General features: G+C 35.5%; 1 protein-coding gene across 2 annotated transcripts in view; it reads right to left on the reverse strand.

Annotated features, from left to right (window-relative positions):
* Window positions 1-3,057: 3,057 nt before the first annotated feature.
* The window catches only part of MOSPD2 (motile sperm domain containing 2), a 34,579-nt gene continuing 19,885 nt past the window's right edge, over window positions 3,058-17,751 (reverse strand). For both annotated transcript variants that reach the window (XM_039714444.1, XM_039714445.1), the window contains exons 9-15: window positions 15,071-15,241; window positions 12,786-12,898; window positions 9,397-9,493; window positions 8,539-8,635; window positions 7,761-7,890; window positions 6,527-6,629; window positions 3,058-5,104 (exon numbers count right to left, since the gene is read on the reverse strand). In XM_039714444.1, coding sequence (XP_039570378.1) covers window positions 4,958-5,104; window positions 6,527-6,629; window positions 7,761-7,890; window positions 8,539-8,635; window positions 9,397-9,493; window positions 12,786-12,898; window positions 15,071-15,241 — 858 coding nt within the window. In that variant the 3' untranslated portion in view covers window positions 3,058-4,957. The remainder of the gene's footprint in view (window positions 5,105-6,526; window positions 6,630-7,760; window positions 7,891-8,538; window positions 8,636-9,396; window positions 9,494-12,785; window positions 12,899-15,070; window positions 15,242-17,751) is intronic.

The following is a 17,751-nucleotide window of genomic DNA, read 5'->3' on the forward strand; positions in this document are numbered from 1 at the left end:
AACACAGTGAATCAGAACCTGTCCAGATTGTTTGTGATCCCTTTCCTGAGGCCTAATTAGGGGGGCACTTACTCTAGAGAGACCCCTTAAATAGCCTGCTGGGGGAAGACCATATCCTTATGTAGCATTTTTCCACTTTGTGCTCCTGACTGTCTGGGCTACAGCGACCTATGGGGTCAATTTTCTCATTGAGCAGCAATGCAAGTTCATTGTGTGGCTCCCTCTCAGTATCCTACAGACATGTACTGGAACAATATGAGTAGATGAATGCTGTTATTTGTAGCTGGGTCTGTAACAAAAAGTACAAATCCAACTATCTGTTCCCTCTGGAAACTTCCCACAGGCCAAGATTTTGTTCCTTGGTTGAGTAAACTTGTGTAAATTCAGAAGGAAGATTTTGTAAAAATGAAAAAATTAAATCTTTGAATACTTTCAAAGAAATCACTGTTTCTTGCAAGCTGAATCACCATCAGGTGCTGGCCTACCTTATGGAATAATAAAAAAATGAAATCCATAACGTACCACCATTCTAACAAGGTGTTTTTAAAGTGAAAGGAAAACCTTCAAAAATACTTAGTGCAAAACCATCAAGTGACAGTAAAATAATGAGTACGTGCTATTGCTGCCTAAAGAAAATGAAAGATAAATAACCAAAAGTTACAGACTCTTGTTTCATATCCAGGTTTTCCAACATTTCAAACAACTCCAATACAGTATAGCACAACTAGTATTAAGCGAATTAGAACTCAATAAAGAATTAGTAACAGATCAAGAGACCCTGAACTGGCATGAGTTAGACTGAAGCAGTCCTGTGGGTGGGCTGCTGCTACACTCAGGATATGGTGAAGACAACAACACTGGGCAACTGATAAACAGGTTAAAGGGATTTGTATTAACAGAAGGAATTAACATCAGAAGGAATTGCCCAATGCAATCTAAACCCAACAAGTGCTATCAGCTGCAATCATACAGCAATAACTGAGCACACTGCACTTCCTTCAGTGTTTAGGAAAACAGAAGTGACTTAGAACATGACAAACAGATAGGCTGGTGCACCACTCTTGGGAAAAAAGAAAGGAGGAGATGAGATACCTACCTGCAAAAAAACCTGTCCAGCTGCTTACTTTTTGCTCTCATAACTTGGGAATTTCAGTGCTTCTGCTCAGAAGTAGCAAAGCAGTAATTGCTCAGATCTACTTGGAAGCTGCTTATATCAGGCCCAGAAAAGGCCAGCACGTGGAACTTCAGTCAGTTCCTCCACAAAGAAGGAAAACTCACCCCTGCCATATTCCGGAGAGATGGATTTTCTGTGCTTTATGTTTTGAGTTGTGTCTCTGCATTCTATGTATATTGTATTACTGTGTGCAACCACTATAAAAGTGTCAAAAACAAGAATAGTGAGGTTCCAATTGAAAAGTGGCACTGAAACTATTGAGAAAACTGCAAGAGGGAGGTTGTTTCTCATCAGCTGCAGGAGGCACAGAGCCAGAAGCTGCTGATGCTGAACTGTGCCAAGGAAACAGGGATACTGAAAAGCCTAATTGGAATCATCACTTACCATCACATACCTGTGCTAGCACAAACATAATGGAAATGTAGCAACTGCACACCACCAGGCTAGTAATTCCTCAGTGAGCCATCTTCCAGGGAAAATAAGACATGCACTGCAGAAGCTGACTGAAATGTCTTATTTAGCCTCAGAAATGAGGACACAACCTGCTCTTCCTGGCTGATTAGAAGTGATTAGCTCTTCCTAAATCAATACACATACTGCACATAGCCACCCTCATGTCTGGGCCACAACACCCTAGGGGGCTATACCAGACCCAAACCCGTGAATTCTTACAGCCACCTGTGATGGGCTTTGCAGAATGCTTTTATTCTGACTGAATTCCACTTTCCCAACAAAGCCCTAGAACAGGAGTGAACTAACACTGTGATTGGCAACAGAACAGCACTTACATCCTCATGCTGCCAGTGCAATACACAGGACCACCAAGACACTGCAGAGACTTAAAATGCTTTCCCATAAAACCCCATACAGTCAAAAAACCCCACATAGATTAACAGCCTCTGGAAACAGTGACAAACTGAGATTTGGAAGGCAAAAAACAGAGACAAATTAGTTACAGCAGGGAATCACTGATGAAATATAAAGGTAATTTAAAATCCCTGCTCCTGCTGTCCCTCATCCCCATGTTGTTGTCTGGTTTTGTTTTTGTTTTTTTCTTTTACAAAATGTCTGACCTTTTACATAGGAATGTAGAACAGTGAAGCTCAGAAGAGGGCAGAAAAATTCCTTGTTAGCAAAGAGTATGTGTTCTTTTGGAGTACAAATTGCGAATTTTTAGGATTACAATCTTTGTTGTCTCTTAATTAATTGTCTGTAAAAGCCTAAATTAACTGTGAATCTACAATGAGGGAAAGGAAAATTAAATCTTAGATCTTGATAGTTCATGTAATCAAATCCTATTTTGTGAACTGTCTAAGCTCTAAAATGCCCCAGTTTTATAAACCACATTTCCCATAGTGTGAAAAAAAAATTGTTTCTTTGTTTCTTCTCTTGATTTTGGGTATCATATCATGTTACTCTGTACCTTCAGTGTGTGTTAAGCCCAAAACTTTCCACAGTGAGACCCATTTCCAAGGACTGTCAAACAAAATCTGAAACTACTTACTGAAAGCTTTGAAAATACTGGGAAAATACTCTGTGATGATAGAAACAATGATGTTCTCAAAGAAGAAAAATACAAATTGACTGATGTCCATTTCAAGTTAAAAACCCCTACAGTCACTTTGTGTGGACTTGCATCCCTTGTGCCATGGCACCACTGACATGCCAGTATCATGTCCATGTGATTATGTCAGGCATTCTGTTGGAGGAGCCATTGTCACCTATTTCACATTTGTCTGACAGGTACCACCACAACTTCAGTTCCACAACAGACTGTGGGTCATCACCATATTGACCCCTCCCATATGAATTATCTGCAGACTAATAATAAAGCAAAAACCTCAGGAGATGCAGCTATTTTTAAAAGACTAAACATTAAAGACTATGTATTTTATCATATTTATTTTTAACTGTATTTTTCTAAAATATATTAAAATAGAAAAGATGTTCATCTGATTCATACAAAGAAAATACCAATAATAAAATAAGTAATAAAATACTGAAAATATATGAAAGCACCAAAACATTAAAATATTCATATTGGCAAAGACTCTAAGAATATATTTCTGGCAATTTTACAGTAAAGTGCTATTCAGTCCACCCAAATTAAGGAATTGGCATTTTAATAGCATGGTTATTGTTATCTTAAGGTTACAAATTACTTTGTTACTTTTCTCACTAAGACAACAACCCATTTCGTTATTAGCAAAGCATTTGAGTTGCATGCACATAAAAAAGAACCCAAGTAACAGCTTCATTATAAGCAGTTAACAGTATCAATTGCCAAATCATTAGGAATACAAAATACTGAAAAACAAAACAGGCAGAAATGAGATTAGTGAAAAATTAATAAAAAGCCGATGTGGTAAACCATTGTACAAATTAAGAGAGGACAGAAGACTGTGCACCAAACATTTATGCAGCCTTGCTTTGTACATTACATTTTTTTAGTAATCATATTGCTGGCTTTATTAGTTAATCTGTTTATTATTTTAAACTGCCCTTTTCTATTTTCTAGAAATGATCCTACATCACTAACACACTGTAAGCAAAAAGACAGAAGTAAAGTATGACCTTTATTTTTCCTTAACAATCACTTCTCATCTATTAAAGTTAGCAGACAAAACCAGTAAATCTGTTACAAAGCCAATCTGTAGCAAAAATTAATTCAAGTAACATAATTCTTTTAAATCTCCTAAAGAGTGAAAATTTTAAATGTATGAAAGATACCATCAGTCTCCTTTTAAGTTTTTATCATTTTAATATACATATTTACAGCAATGAGTACAAAGAATCCTTGTTAGCAAAGTTCTTTCTAGCTTCATGCACCATTTCCACAACAATTTTTGTGAAATGGCAGATATAATACTTTTATGTTGCCTTCAAGTGTATTTAATCTTCCTGATTTGACTTGCTTTTTTTTCATAATTTCATATGGAATTTAACCATATTGCACAGCTCAGAGTGAGTTCTTACACTGACTATTTAATAGCCTTTTTATGAACCAATAATAGGCCATCACAGTAAAAGTCAGCTCCCACACTCCTTCTGTAATTTGAATAAAAGTTGCTTTCCAAAAAAAGAAGAAAGAGAATAGGAATAGTGTCTTGTCTTGTGCGTATGTTACGTGGTAAGAAATGTTTACAATAACTTTTCATTTAGAAGAAGCACAAAAATAATGAATTTAACCAATGAGAGCAATGAGTCTGAATTATCAAAATAATTACTAACAACAAATATCTTCCTTTATGTGTATGTACATAGACTGATTATATAAAAAAAAACCACCTGCACTACATAATTTCTGTAAGTTTTCCTGGATGAACAGATTAACCTTGGAATACACTAAGTTCACTGCTTGCATCTTCTATGGGAGTGATCCAGATGTAAGAATGAATATGATGAAAAGAAATAAAATATTGTATTTAAAGTAGTTGAATTGAGGAAAAAACAAAGCACAGCAGTCTTAAATAATGTTGTATTTGGTTTCCTCCTTCCAGTTCAGTAGTTTTTATTGAGTTGTACATTGAAAACAGGTCCTAGCTTTAACATCTTCCTCATGCCCTATTGTAAGTGTCAACTTAGACAATAATTTCAGTAATTTTGTTGGCTGGTCATTCATTTCTTCTATCTTTTTTTTTCCCCAGTGAACTGTTCCTTGTTCATTGCTGTAAGCTCACAAACCTCATTTTGGCAGTTCCAGAATGCAAGTGCAGCACTGCAATCTTTTTGACTCCAACGAGCCATGATAGGCAGAGCACATCCAGGGCACAGCAATTCTTTTTAGCTTCTCTGGGCATACGCCAGGTAGAAGCAGAAGGCAGCAACAGTAACTGATAGCAGAGATAAAACAACTGACAGCTGCTGGAACCAGAGGCAGCGATTCATCTGCTCCTCAAGTCTTTTATTAATCTGCAGTAAATGAGTTAGCTGAAAATAGAACAGTTTCATTAAGTCAGAATTACTGCGCTTGAAAGCACTTGGCAATTTTGAGTTATTCTGGCAATAAGGAAAAAAGAGAAAGAAAAAGAGAAAGAGGAATAAGAAAAAAAGAAAAAGAAAGAGACAAAGACAAAGAAAAACAAAAGGAAAAAGAAAAAGAAAAAGAAAAAGAAAAAGAAAAAGAAAAAGAAAAAGAAAAAGAAAAAGAAAAAGAAAAAGAAAAAGAAAAAGAAAAAGAAGAAAAAGAAAAAGAAAAAGAAAAAGAAAAAGAAAAAGAAAAAGAGAAAAAGAGAAAAAGAGAAAAAGAGAAAAAGAGAAAAAGAGAAAAAGAGAAAAAGAGAAAAAGAGAAAAAGAGAAAAAGAGAAAAAATGGCCTTCTCTCAGTGGTCTCTCAGCAAAACCCTTTCCCCATCACTACACACTTCAGGAATCTCTCCCACTAAAAGATCTTCACATCTTAACTTATGGATAACCAATATGACCTGCACCAACCAGGTGACATCGTTACACTCAGAAACAAAAGATACCACTGACACTCTTTGATATGTCAGATCTCTATATACACAAGAAGAAGGAGAAAACTGAATTGAAAATTTAATGGTTATTAAATCATTATCATTAAACAAAATAATTAAATCACTATCAATGATATAGTTACCTTCAATTGCTGAGACATTCAAATAGTATAATTTACAAAATACCAAAAAGGTTCAGTAAAAATTATTTTATCTCTACCATATTCTATAATTTTATCTATTATTTTATCTCTACCATATTCTATAATTTTGCTGAATATTCAGCACAAAGGAATATGCTATTACCTGTATATGTAAATCTTCATTAGTTTTTGCTGGAATATTAAATGCATTGTCTTTTAATGTCAGAGAAGAGGGCTTACTACTTTCTAGGACGTGACACCTCAGCCTGTAATAAGGAAACAAGAACACACACCAAAAAAAATCACAAATTTAATGCAACATTGTACAATTAGGAGTAAACAATCCATAAGTCCCAGCACTTTTAAAATTTAAGAGACAATAATTATAATTATGCTACATTTAGTCTAGGTTTACCAAAAAGTAAAGGTCAGGTTTGTATTTATGAGTAACTAATGTACACAGCACACTTGTAATCAAATAACCTCTCTCTATTGTTTCAGGGTCTGTCTTAAAAAGAAACCAAATAAATTGCACCACTTATGCAAGGAAGCTCAAGGTCACTCACATGATGTAGATTTTAATCAAAAGGGAAGTAAGGGATAAGCACTTGAAGCAAATACAGAACAAGATTTAGGCGTCAAGACCCACAAAATACTTTTCTCTACCATATTCTATAATTTTATCTATTATTTTATCTCTACCATATTCTATAATTTTGCTGAATATTCAGCACAAAGGAATATGCTATTACCTGTATATGTAAATCTTCATTAGTTTTTGCTGGAATATTAAATGCATTGTCTTTTAATGTCAGAGAAGAGGGCTTACTACTTTCTAGGACGTGACACCTCAGCCTGTAATAAGGAAACAAGAACACACACCAAAAAAAATCACAAATTTAATGCAACATTGTATAATTAGGAGTAAACAATCCATAAGTCCCAGCACTTTTAAAATTTAAGAGACAATAATTATAATTATGCTACATTTAGTCTAGGTTTACCAAAAAGTAAAGGTCAGGTTTGTATTTATGAGTAACTAATGTACACAGCACACTTGTAATCAAATAACCTCTCTCTATTGTTTCAGGGTCTGTCTTAAAAAGAAACCAAATAAATTGCACCACTTATGCAAGGAAGCTCAAGGTCACTCACATGATGTAGATTTTAATCAAAAGGGAAGTAAGGGATAAGCACTTGAAGCAAATACAGAACAAGATTTAGGCGTCAAGACCCACAAAATACTTTTTCCACAGTAGTTTTGGCCATGAGGGGGTAAAGGCAGCTCCAAAAAAACAGCCCCACAAACCCACAGAAAAACTCCAGGAACAATCTAAGGCAAAAAACCAGTCAAAACTGCAGGGACTTCTCCTAGACATGTTCAGTGATACCACCCAATGTGACTGGATGAGAAAGAAGAGCAACAGGTGCATTTAAAAAAGTCTGTGGGGAAATGTATTTTTCTAGCAATTTTTCTAGATGACTATTTCACCACTAAATATTGAAAATACACATATGAACATGTGACAGGTTTTACAGAAATTTTCTACAAAATTCCAATTTTCCCTAGAAGAAAAGGAACATTTTTAATATTGTCTAGAAAATAGTTTTGCATTTACTATGCCTGCTTTCCTTGAGTGCTTCCTTTTAGAAAACTCAAGCAACACATTCTTTTTAAAAAAACAGAACCTCTACTGTTCATGTGCATTTTCACATGCATTCATATTTTTTCCACTTAACTCTTAATCAGCACAAGAATAACAAGAAAAAAAGAACAGCATGTCCAGAATATCATTTTATACATTAAGCCCACATCTAATCAGTTAAAACAGAGCAAAAGTCTCAGTAATGTATTTTGGTCAGTAACCACGCAAGTGAATTTGGCAAACCCTTCACTGATTACGATTACATAAGTGCTATAAATCAGCTAAATAATAAAAGCTCAAAAAACCCCAAACCCCTATTACCAGAAAACCATATGCTTACCTATGTTCCATCACTTTGGCCCTAGGGACTTCTTTCCAAAACTGAGTCAGTTCTGGCACACCTGCTCCAGAAGACTGGTCCATTTCTGCTGCCATTATAAGGAAACGATCCTGCAAAGAAGCTGCAAAACCTGCCCTCAAGGAAGACAAAAGAAACCAAAAAACAACAGTGTGCTTAAATAAAACAACAATATTGCAAGGAGGATAGAAGTATTTTGCACAAAAGTGCCATAAAATGAGAACTTGGTTTATTGCTGGACACCAGACACTGACTTACTAGAAATAAAAACTAGGAAATCGTTCTCTAAAGCTCAATAATTCTAATTACAGTTTCCCCAAAATTATATATGTTCATTTTAACAGAACTAGTTTCATCTTAATAGCTCAAGGACAACCCAAAATTTTCTCCAGCAAATTCACCTGTCCTTGCAACAATTTAGGAAACTGATTTACTGCAGATAAACTCCCACTGTAGTAATGAACCAGTGAGACAACTGCCACTCAGACATTTTGTTTTTTAAGACAAGAAACAAAATGGGTTGCAGACAACAGCTTCTTATGCCCGAGTGGAGCAGTAAATCAGTACAGGCAGCTACTCAAATCCTTTCTGACATCCATGTTTTTCTAACAAATGGTACCATTCTCATACAAGAGTCAAGTAAACATGGGCATCAGTCAGTCCCACACATCAGCAAACACACACAACCATCAGTGTCTAGAGCATGTCTAGTGCTACTTGCCCAGATTTCTTACAAGCTCTATTTTACAGTTTTACTTACCACCATGAAGAGAAACTATTATATCTAATGATGTGCCAGGTTCACAGCTGCTATTACTGGGTTTAACCCTGTATTTTTCTGGTGCAGTTGTTCTCACCTATAAACAAGAAATAAGAAGAACACAGTAAGTATATGCAGAAACTACATTGCTTCATAACTTCTCTCATTCTGTAATAACTAAACCCCCAAAAGCTTGACTATTAGGACAAATCTCTAAAATACATCATTTTGTAGGCATAATAGGACTCTTAAACATTCCTTTTTCCCCCCTGTCAGTTGCATTTATTCTTTGTTTTTTTGCATTTGCTATTTTTTTTTGCATACATATTTAAAACCAGCCAAGAACATGCCATAATAAATATGAAAATTTTAAGTTATTTTAATGTGCAGACAATGCAAAACATGGGAAAAAAATCCACAAAGATGCAAATAAACTCCATCTTTCTGAAGCAAATATAACTACTAATTCCTTTGAAGGTGGCATTTGCAGATGGAGCTGCATCATTTTTTAGTTAGTATTACTAACTTGTTTCCAGACAGTATTTTAAAAGAAACATTCTAAAAAGATGACTTAATGCTCAAGCCTTTCTTTTTCAAGAATTATTACTCTCACTAAAAAACAACCATCACTTTTGCTCTTTTTTAGTCCGTGCTCCAAAGATTTGTAACACTAATTACCCCCTTTGAGGTGGTTCATTGTAGACATAAATTCAACCAGAAGATCTTTGATCTGCCTCAAACATCACTACACAATAAAAAAAATTGTCTGTAAAATGGATTTAATAGCATTCTTCCTCCTTACAGAACACAAGAAAAAGTTTCACAGTAAGTAAACCAGGCCACACAAAAAGCACTTACTTTAAAAGCCACTACATTTTTAGTGACGTTTGTGAGAACTATCAAACATTTTTTCTCTCCAGTTTCTTTGGATCCAAAATATAGCTCTTCTGCTGGGCTAACAGGAAATTTAAAAATAATTAGTTTCTTCAGATTATCTTTACAATAGATCATAGAAAAAACTTTACCACACATCCAGGAAAAAAAATACTTTCTACCCTGCAACTACAGTCAGCATAAACAGATTATCATCAAAAAAAGCTATAAAAAAAGGCAAAAATTTTGTAGTGAAGCTCAGGGTTGACTCATCACAAGTGGAACTGGCTGCCTCATCTGGTAACTGCCCTTGGCTTCTGCCACCTGTAACAGCAGGAACAGCCAACAGATACTCAGAGTCAGCTACTGCATCTTTGGGCAGCGTGTTAAGGGAAAGCGTCGCTGACTTTAATTTATGCTCATGTTAAGGAGTATAAGGTGTCACAGACTGGGAGTAATTTCAACCTCAAACATCTAACCTTGTCATGGATATAGTGCACACATAAGAGAGGGCAGATATCCACAACTGGCAATCATTTCAACCACAACAGCTGAATCCACTTGTACTTATGAGTCAGCCTTCACATACTTGTGGTACCGCATGCAAAAATAAAGTTATTGCTTGTTTTTAATATTCTTGTGCAATTAGGAGTCATGCATGAGATATTTTAAACCACATCAAACTAACACAACTCAATTTGGATAAGCATTCAAATGAACACTAGTAGGTAAAAGGTAGGGCATGCTCATATAATGTAATAAAAGGAAACTTGAGTAGCAAGTGAAGAACCTTTTCTTTCATTATGTCACATGAGGAGCACGCAAAGAACTTCCACTCTACTCTGTATTATTGGACAGCACATACTTTTTCAAAACACGTGATTTCTTTTTCCCCATGTCCTCTTTTTGGAATGCCAATTTCATGTTAATTTGACGTCCTCCTCAAAAGACTTCCTTTTATGGTACCAATCCTTCTCCTACTTAAACCAGTGTATGAGTGAGAAGAAAACCCCTTGGTCCTGCAGGGCAAGTGTGAACGCCCACGCCAGAAGCAGACTCCAGGGGTGACTGTGATGTTGGGGTGCTGATGTTTTACTGATGCAAATGTCAGTAAATGTCAGTCCACATGACACAACTACTTCTTTTGTGGTGGGGATAAGGAAGTGTGCCAAATAAGGTAGAAACCAGAAAAGGGGTGGGTTGAACACCACTTCATAGGGTAATTCCCTCCTCCTCTCATTATTCCTTCATTTCCAAACTGTCAATTTAAGTAACCAGTGCTAGGGAAGGGAAGGAGTGTAGCCACAACATAGCTTAGCTACCTTAATACTGTACTACTGCAGCTGTGTGTAGCTGTACTACTGCAGCAATTGCAAGATGAACCATAAATAAAACTAGATAGCAATAATCAGCCTCAAAATAAGCCACAAACATGATTAAGGGAAGGAACATTCTGCCAGAGCCTGATATTTCTTGTTCTATCAATAATGGTCATTGAGCAAAGGGTGGGGGGAAATCTTGGGGACCATGGCTGTATGGCTTTTGTCAGTGAAATCAAGTTCCACAGCACTAGGTGACATGTAGCTATGAGGAGGGTGGATTGTTTAAACAAACATCCAAGCTTTTTAACTCTTACAGATGCAGGAATTTCCTTAGTCTGATGTGTGTGACATAACCAGCTTGTACTAGAAAGTCTTGTACCACAACACACCACGAGCTGCTCCTCTGCCAGACAGTACAAGGAAGCTGCTGCTTTTTGTCTGACCAAACAAATTCACTTATTGAGGAGCAAAGTCAGGGGCAGCCTTTCATTGTAAAGTATAAAAGGCAAATATAGTTGTGGTCTAAATGAGGGAGACAGCTGACTCCTAAGCATGACTAAAAATACAAGAAACAAAAGAGCACAAGGACCCAGCTTTGGCCCATCATTTTATGGTGCCAGAGGTGCAGTGCCTCAGCTGTGTGCTCAGGCTCCAGGCTGCTCCCTTCACTGGGCAGTGGTGGGAGATGAGCAAGGATGCAAGTTAATCATGGTGGCAGAGCTTATGGTCTCTGTGATAGGTGCCTAAAACTGGTTATGAATGGCACTATATATTATTGGTTCAATCACCTTCAGTAAAATGTCCAGAGCAACTGCTGCACTCAGGATTTTACATTAAAAACAAAACAAACAGCAAGAACAATGGAAACACCAGTATTTTATTTTCCATGACAGCAAGACTACAAGTATTAACACCTCTATACTTGACTAACTTTATTCTTCCATGTGTTGCAGTCCATGTAAGTTACTTCTATTCAATGACAGCTTGAAATATTTTAAGAGAAAAAAAGGAAGTTTCTGGGGGTGTTTCTGCTTGTTTGGATGTTTTTCTTGTCTGCTTATGATTTGTGCTCCTTTCTTTTTCAAATAAGTGGTTGGAAAAACACATCTAGCATTTGTGATTGTCATAGAAAATGTTCAACATTCTTTTATAATCACAATTCTGCAGTCTATGCCTTTGTCTTGCCATACAAGAAACTAAGGCCATACAGAGGAGGCTTTTCATTTCAAAATTAGGAAAAAATTTACACATACAAAATATATTTATGCTAATGAGCATGTCATTATTAAAATTCATTCCAAAACTAATTCACTAGAGCATTTAAAAAGTTAGCTAAGAAATTACCTAAAAATTAGATATTTTCTTCATTCATCTAATAGCAAACTGAAAGTGAAAATAAAAATTAACATCTAAATCAAATTCTAAACAAGCATCTTAACTTAAAAGGCAGTGAAAAGAAAAAGTGATATTGGCTAATTGATTTCTTTATTCTAGTTTAATGATAAAAATAACTGCAAGACGTAGCATCCTGGATGACAAAACCTTCTGGGTAGATATGTTATTATAGAGCCCTTTCCACACAAAATAAATTGGACCCATTAATCAAGTTTAACTGGTGGAAACTATTACAGTAGACATTTATACCATCATAAGCCAAAAGAATTAATGCAGGATTTGACAGTGAAAACTGTCCTGAAAAAACATTGTTTGATTTCTTTGGCTCAAGAAAAAAACAATGTCAAACCACTGCCCTCATTACAGGTAAGGACAGGCTTAACTTAGTCGGATGGTTTCTCAATATAAATAAAACACTTCTAAATTCTATGGAATATACACTTATTTGTACAAAAAGTAAATCCATCTTTGACACCAGAAGATTCACAGAAAACTTGTAAAACCAGAAAAACTCTTTGAGCTTTGTAAAAATCCATCTTAAAAAGCTGTTTATAATTTGTTTTCCTCTAACAGTCTGAAAAAAGTTTATTTCGGAAACCAACTACTTCAGTACTCAAAGAACATTGTAAAAATAAAATTTAAGAAAATTATTATTACCTGATATGTAATAAAGGTCCTTTAAAAGTAGTTAATGCTTTCTTTGCATTTTTTGGTTTGACCTCTGTTTTATCAGTTTCCTCTGATTTCGAAATTTGTTCTATAGAATTCATCTGAGTAAAAATGACAATTATAATGATTAACTAGAAGCCTGGATTACACGTTACAGAATCATGCAGGTATTTCAAAGAATATGATGAGGCTTATTTCAACAGTTTACATATTACAGACTAAGTTTTATGTATTTTCATTCCCTGAAGGCACTTGAAGTCCACTGAATAAAATTATTTACTATAGAAGATACATAACATATTAAAGATGTACGAAACCAAAATTCCGCTTTGTCTTTTTTCCACGTATTTTCCTGCTGGTTGGGTCTGTTTTTGAAAACTCCAGACACACCAAGTTATAGCACTTCAAATATCAAAGGTTATAAAGCACTGGAATTATTCATCCATTTCAAATTAAAATTAAAACAGGTTAAAACAATACAATCTGTATTATATACTGTACCACTGTAACAGAAAACACAGTACCAATTCCACACTTCATTGCATTGCAGGGTAGCTAAACATATCTTCATTGCTCTTAGATGAAACTCTGAAGTATTGCAGAACATAAAAGAAATAATACTGATTGAATTGGTGCTTTCAAAACTGCAGGTACATCTTAGGTTCTGAGGGTTTTCTTCTATAACATTAGGAAAATACATGCAAAACAGGGCAGGTGCTGGGGGCTACAGAAGACTGAAAGAATTAGTGACATCATGATTCCAGATCAGCTGGCTGAAGAATTTGCTTTTTTATTCCACTTTTAGTATGGAGAAAGGACATGAAGAGAACTCAGTTCATGCAAGTCTGAAGTATGGGAATGAAAGGAATACAAAACTTTATATGAAATAGGCTGTATAAAGAGAATCCACATGGGAACTTTTTTAGCAATTATATAAAAGTGGTAGAAAAAGGTTGGTGTGTAAATACACTGCACTAGTTATATGTTAGGCTTTGTTCAACATAAAACTACCAGAAAAAAATTTTACTGTAGAGCACAAAATGGGAAGCACCTACAGGACAGGCACTTACTAACCAAGTTTATCACTCGTGATTCCCTGTACTGAAAAAAATCTGAGTAGCACCTTGGTTACACTGAATAAAAGTGAAAACAATTACATGCTTTATGGTATTTCAAGAGTAAAAAAAGAAAAAAACTACAATACCTTAAGTAGAAAGCTAAGTCACCCAAGCAAATTAAAAGCTAACAAACACTGAAGCTTATTAAGCACCAAAGGCAACTCAGGGAGCAGAAATTCTCCATGTTTCTGTATGTGAGAATCAGAGCTTCTAACATGTGCTCCAAGGAAAAACAAGCTCCTGAGTCTATCCATGGTTATGTAATGCTTCCTGTTGACCTTAAGGTCAGTGCAATTATCTAATTTTTTTTTTTAAAGCTGGCCAAGTTGCAAATAACAGCTGTACTACTTAGTGAGCTGCACATTTCAAATTACTCTGACAAACCTGTAACAGTAAATGAAACTGTATTCTACTCCACTAAAGAGAAGTTTCACAAGTAATATTCCAAAATTAATTACGATAATAAAGCAGTGAATTTCAAATTTTTTTCTACAATTTTCAAGAGCAATATTCCCAGGTAATATTACTGCATATTCCTAAATATCATTTCATATGAACTTGTGTAAAACTATGCCTTTATTTCTGGATAAACAAGACTGCAGGAAGATTATGTTGCAAAACATGATTGATGGAGTAGGAATACAATTTCTCCTGAGAATAAATGAAAACATTTATATGTTGAGATTTTATCAATAATTTAAGAAAACAAAGTAACATCCAACAGCACATAAATATTTAACAACATTTTTTCATGTACATTCTGATTTAAGCATCAGAGAAAACTAGATCTACTTCAAAATGATCACCACTAAATATCCCAAGATTAAAAAGAAACCTACTAGAAAGACAATCTTTGAAAGCAAAACACAGAAAACTTTTTCCTTTTGCTGTACAATTCACTATATTCCAAGAGACAGACTAAATAGTTTGTGCATATTTCATATATTCTGAAGCATAAAACTTGTCTTAACAGACCAAAAGTCAAGGTTGAAACTGCAACTATAATTTTTCAGTTTTCCTGTGTTCTTTTGACAAATTAGAAGACAGAAAAACTGTTAAAAACATACAACACAAAGACAAGTAACCAAAAGCATATGTCTATTGTCCCACTGTGTAACCATCTAGCTAGTCTTGCCTCAATCTTCACTTAGATACCTTTTTCTGATTATGGTTTTGTGCTTCATTCAGCTCCCCAGCCTCCTTGGTGTCTGCATCTATCTCTTCTTTACTTTCATGCTCATCTTCACTTGTAATGGGCCCATTTTCACATAAAGGAGTTTGAAAATCATCATCAACCAATGGAGGATAACTGTACTTGAAAGAATCCTGAAAGATAAGGATTTATAGAAGATGAGTCATTTGAGAGGATTAGAAGTGCTTTCTCTAGGGTTTTTTAAATGGAAATACTGTCTTTGTTTCTTGTTTCACATTACTTTTATGTTTCATTTATCCATTTCAAGTTGCACCCCTGCACAGAAAGGTGACACCAAGAATTTCTAGTTTATCATCAATAGACAAATAAATACAGTCATCCAATGAAGCCAGTAAACTAACTTTTATTTATATTCACAGCAGAACTACAGAAGCTGGTCTATCAAGGATCAGCATTCAGAGTCTAATTGCTGAAGTTCTCTTCTTAGTTCTCAAAAATGTGGTTCAAAACTTATGACAGCTATTTCTAAAAGTATTTCAAAAGTGATGAAGAACATCAGTTGTTCCTTGTATGTTAGTTTCATAATGGCCACTTTGAAAAAAGGAAATAAAGCCCAAAACCATAAAACAATTCCAAATAATCCCTTAAATTTAACATAATGTGTGTGGAACTTTAGCATATTCTACAATTCGGACATCTAGTCCTTGGAATGCCAAATCAATTTAAAGACCATATTTAAGACATCTGAGTAATGCAGCAGCAGAATACTAAGTTCTCAATGAGTCTATAATAAAGGTACCTTTTCCATTGGAACATCAGTAAAAACCAATTTTTGCTAGCTGGAAATTTTCTTAACATTCTCCATATTTTTTTTACTACATGTAATGTTAGAGGCAGTGTTTGAATGGGAATCTCTGCTCTTATTGCATTTTCAAGCAGTTTTAAGCGTCAGGTAAACTCTTATATTCTGTCAGTTTCTCCAGTGGAGAAAAATAACACAGCTTTGACTCCTGTGAGGCAGAATGGAGCAATGCCCCTGCTTCACAAATGACACCTCCCTCAGCAGGGAGTTACACAAAGGTATTTCAAGAGAGCTCTCCATAAGCAAGAACATCTTCTCAAAACAAGGAATAATGTGATGTCAAGGAAGATTAAAAGGGATAAGTCTTAGATGGACCTTTTCAAAGAAACCACAAACAAAAAAGTATACTTCCTGATCATCTATAATCAAGGCCTAAATCTCATCTACTCTTTGGTAGCAACAGTCAAAGACCTCTAGGTGAATAAAACAGGTATTCCCTGGCTCAAACAATGTCCTATGAAGGGCCAGAAGGACAAGCTTTAAGTATCAGTTACAGACTAAATCACTTTTAAAAGACAAGACTCCAGTCCACAAGAAATATTACAGCAGTCTTACAGAATACTGACATCCCACATTTGACAGAAATATCCAGTTTCTCCTTATCCAAACCAACAAAGCCTCATCATTCTCTCCCAGCACAGGATGAAGGGCATGTAGCAAAGTGACCTTAATAGAGAGAAATTAAATTTGCTGCACACTTTACTTGGCCTTGTTAATCCATGCTGCTGGATAGCTTCAAGGGCTGAGTTGTCTCACTGACGAGATTCTGTTCAAAGTCCCACACTTCCTAGTTACAGTGCCTAAGTTTCAGTGACATGGGTGTATCTGCTAACAGGGTGAAAACCTCAGCCATTCAATGCCTGATAGAGCCATAGGTCTCTAGAATGGATGTTTCTTATAGCAGATGTAGAGAATTCATGCTACTATTTTTTGCCATTTTGTGGAGGTGTCTTAATCATAGTAATGATATGTTCTAAGATTTCATGCACACAGTGGCCATGAAGTTATATGCAAGCTTAGCCACGTCTTAACTTCAGGCCACTGACCTTTATAATGTACTTTCAAGAAAACCTGTGGGCTATCAATTTAGATAGCCAGGTGAAGAGAACAGCAGTTGCACACACTGTTCAATATTGGCACCAGTAGAGAGACTCTTGATCAATTCATCCTTGTTAAATCCATCTTCTGACAAAGAAACACTGGGCAAAATAACAAATAAAAACCCTACTGTGTGTACATGTCTTGTATCAAAGTGTACCCAGTATGTACTTCAGTCTTGCAGAAAATATTACTGAAGAAACAGATCTCTCTGCTCAGTCAGAAATGTGTATGCCTTAAGAACAGGACTGTTCCAACAGCTGGAAGTGGCAAAATGTGTGATACAATAAATAGGAAAGCCAGAAAACACTGAGTTAGCATACATTTATTTCTAAATGAAAAATATTACCAAGTGGCTCTTGAGCACCTAACCCTAACTTTCCAGGCTGGCTAGCACCAGCTTGCTCCTAGATCTGCCTTGGGCACTTCTGACAAGCTCTACCAAAATAAACCTGCTATAAAGAAAATGACCTCTGTGCACTATGGACAAGAACAACTTAAAGCCACACACGTGGTATCTAGCATGTATGGATTAGCAATATGGTAACAGCCAACAGACTGATGAGGACTTGAATGGAACTTAGACCAAATTCATAATCCAAAGTCCTGCAAAAGCCAAGTTTCTGTTTTCCATAAGTAGTTTTAATGCTTTTGGTATGCTGGAGACATCTTTGCCCACTAGTTGTCTAAAATGAAGCATGTGATATTCCTCTTTCACAGCTA

The sequence above is a fragment of the Passer montanus genome, unplaced genomic scaffold (genome assembly GCF_014805655.1).
Source record: "Passer montanus isolate IOZ18808 unplaced genomic scaffold, ASM1480565v1 scaffold3, whole genome shotgun sequence".
NCBI lineage: Eukaryota > Metazoa > Chordata > Aves > Passeriformes > Passeridae > Passer > Passer montanus.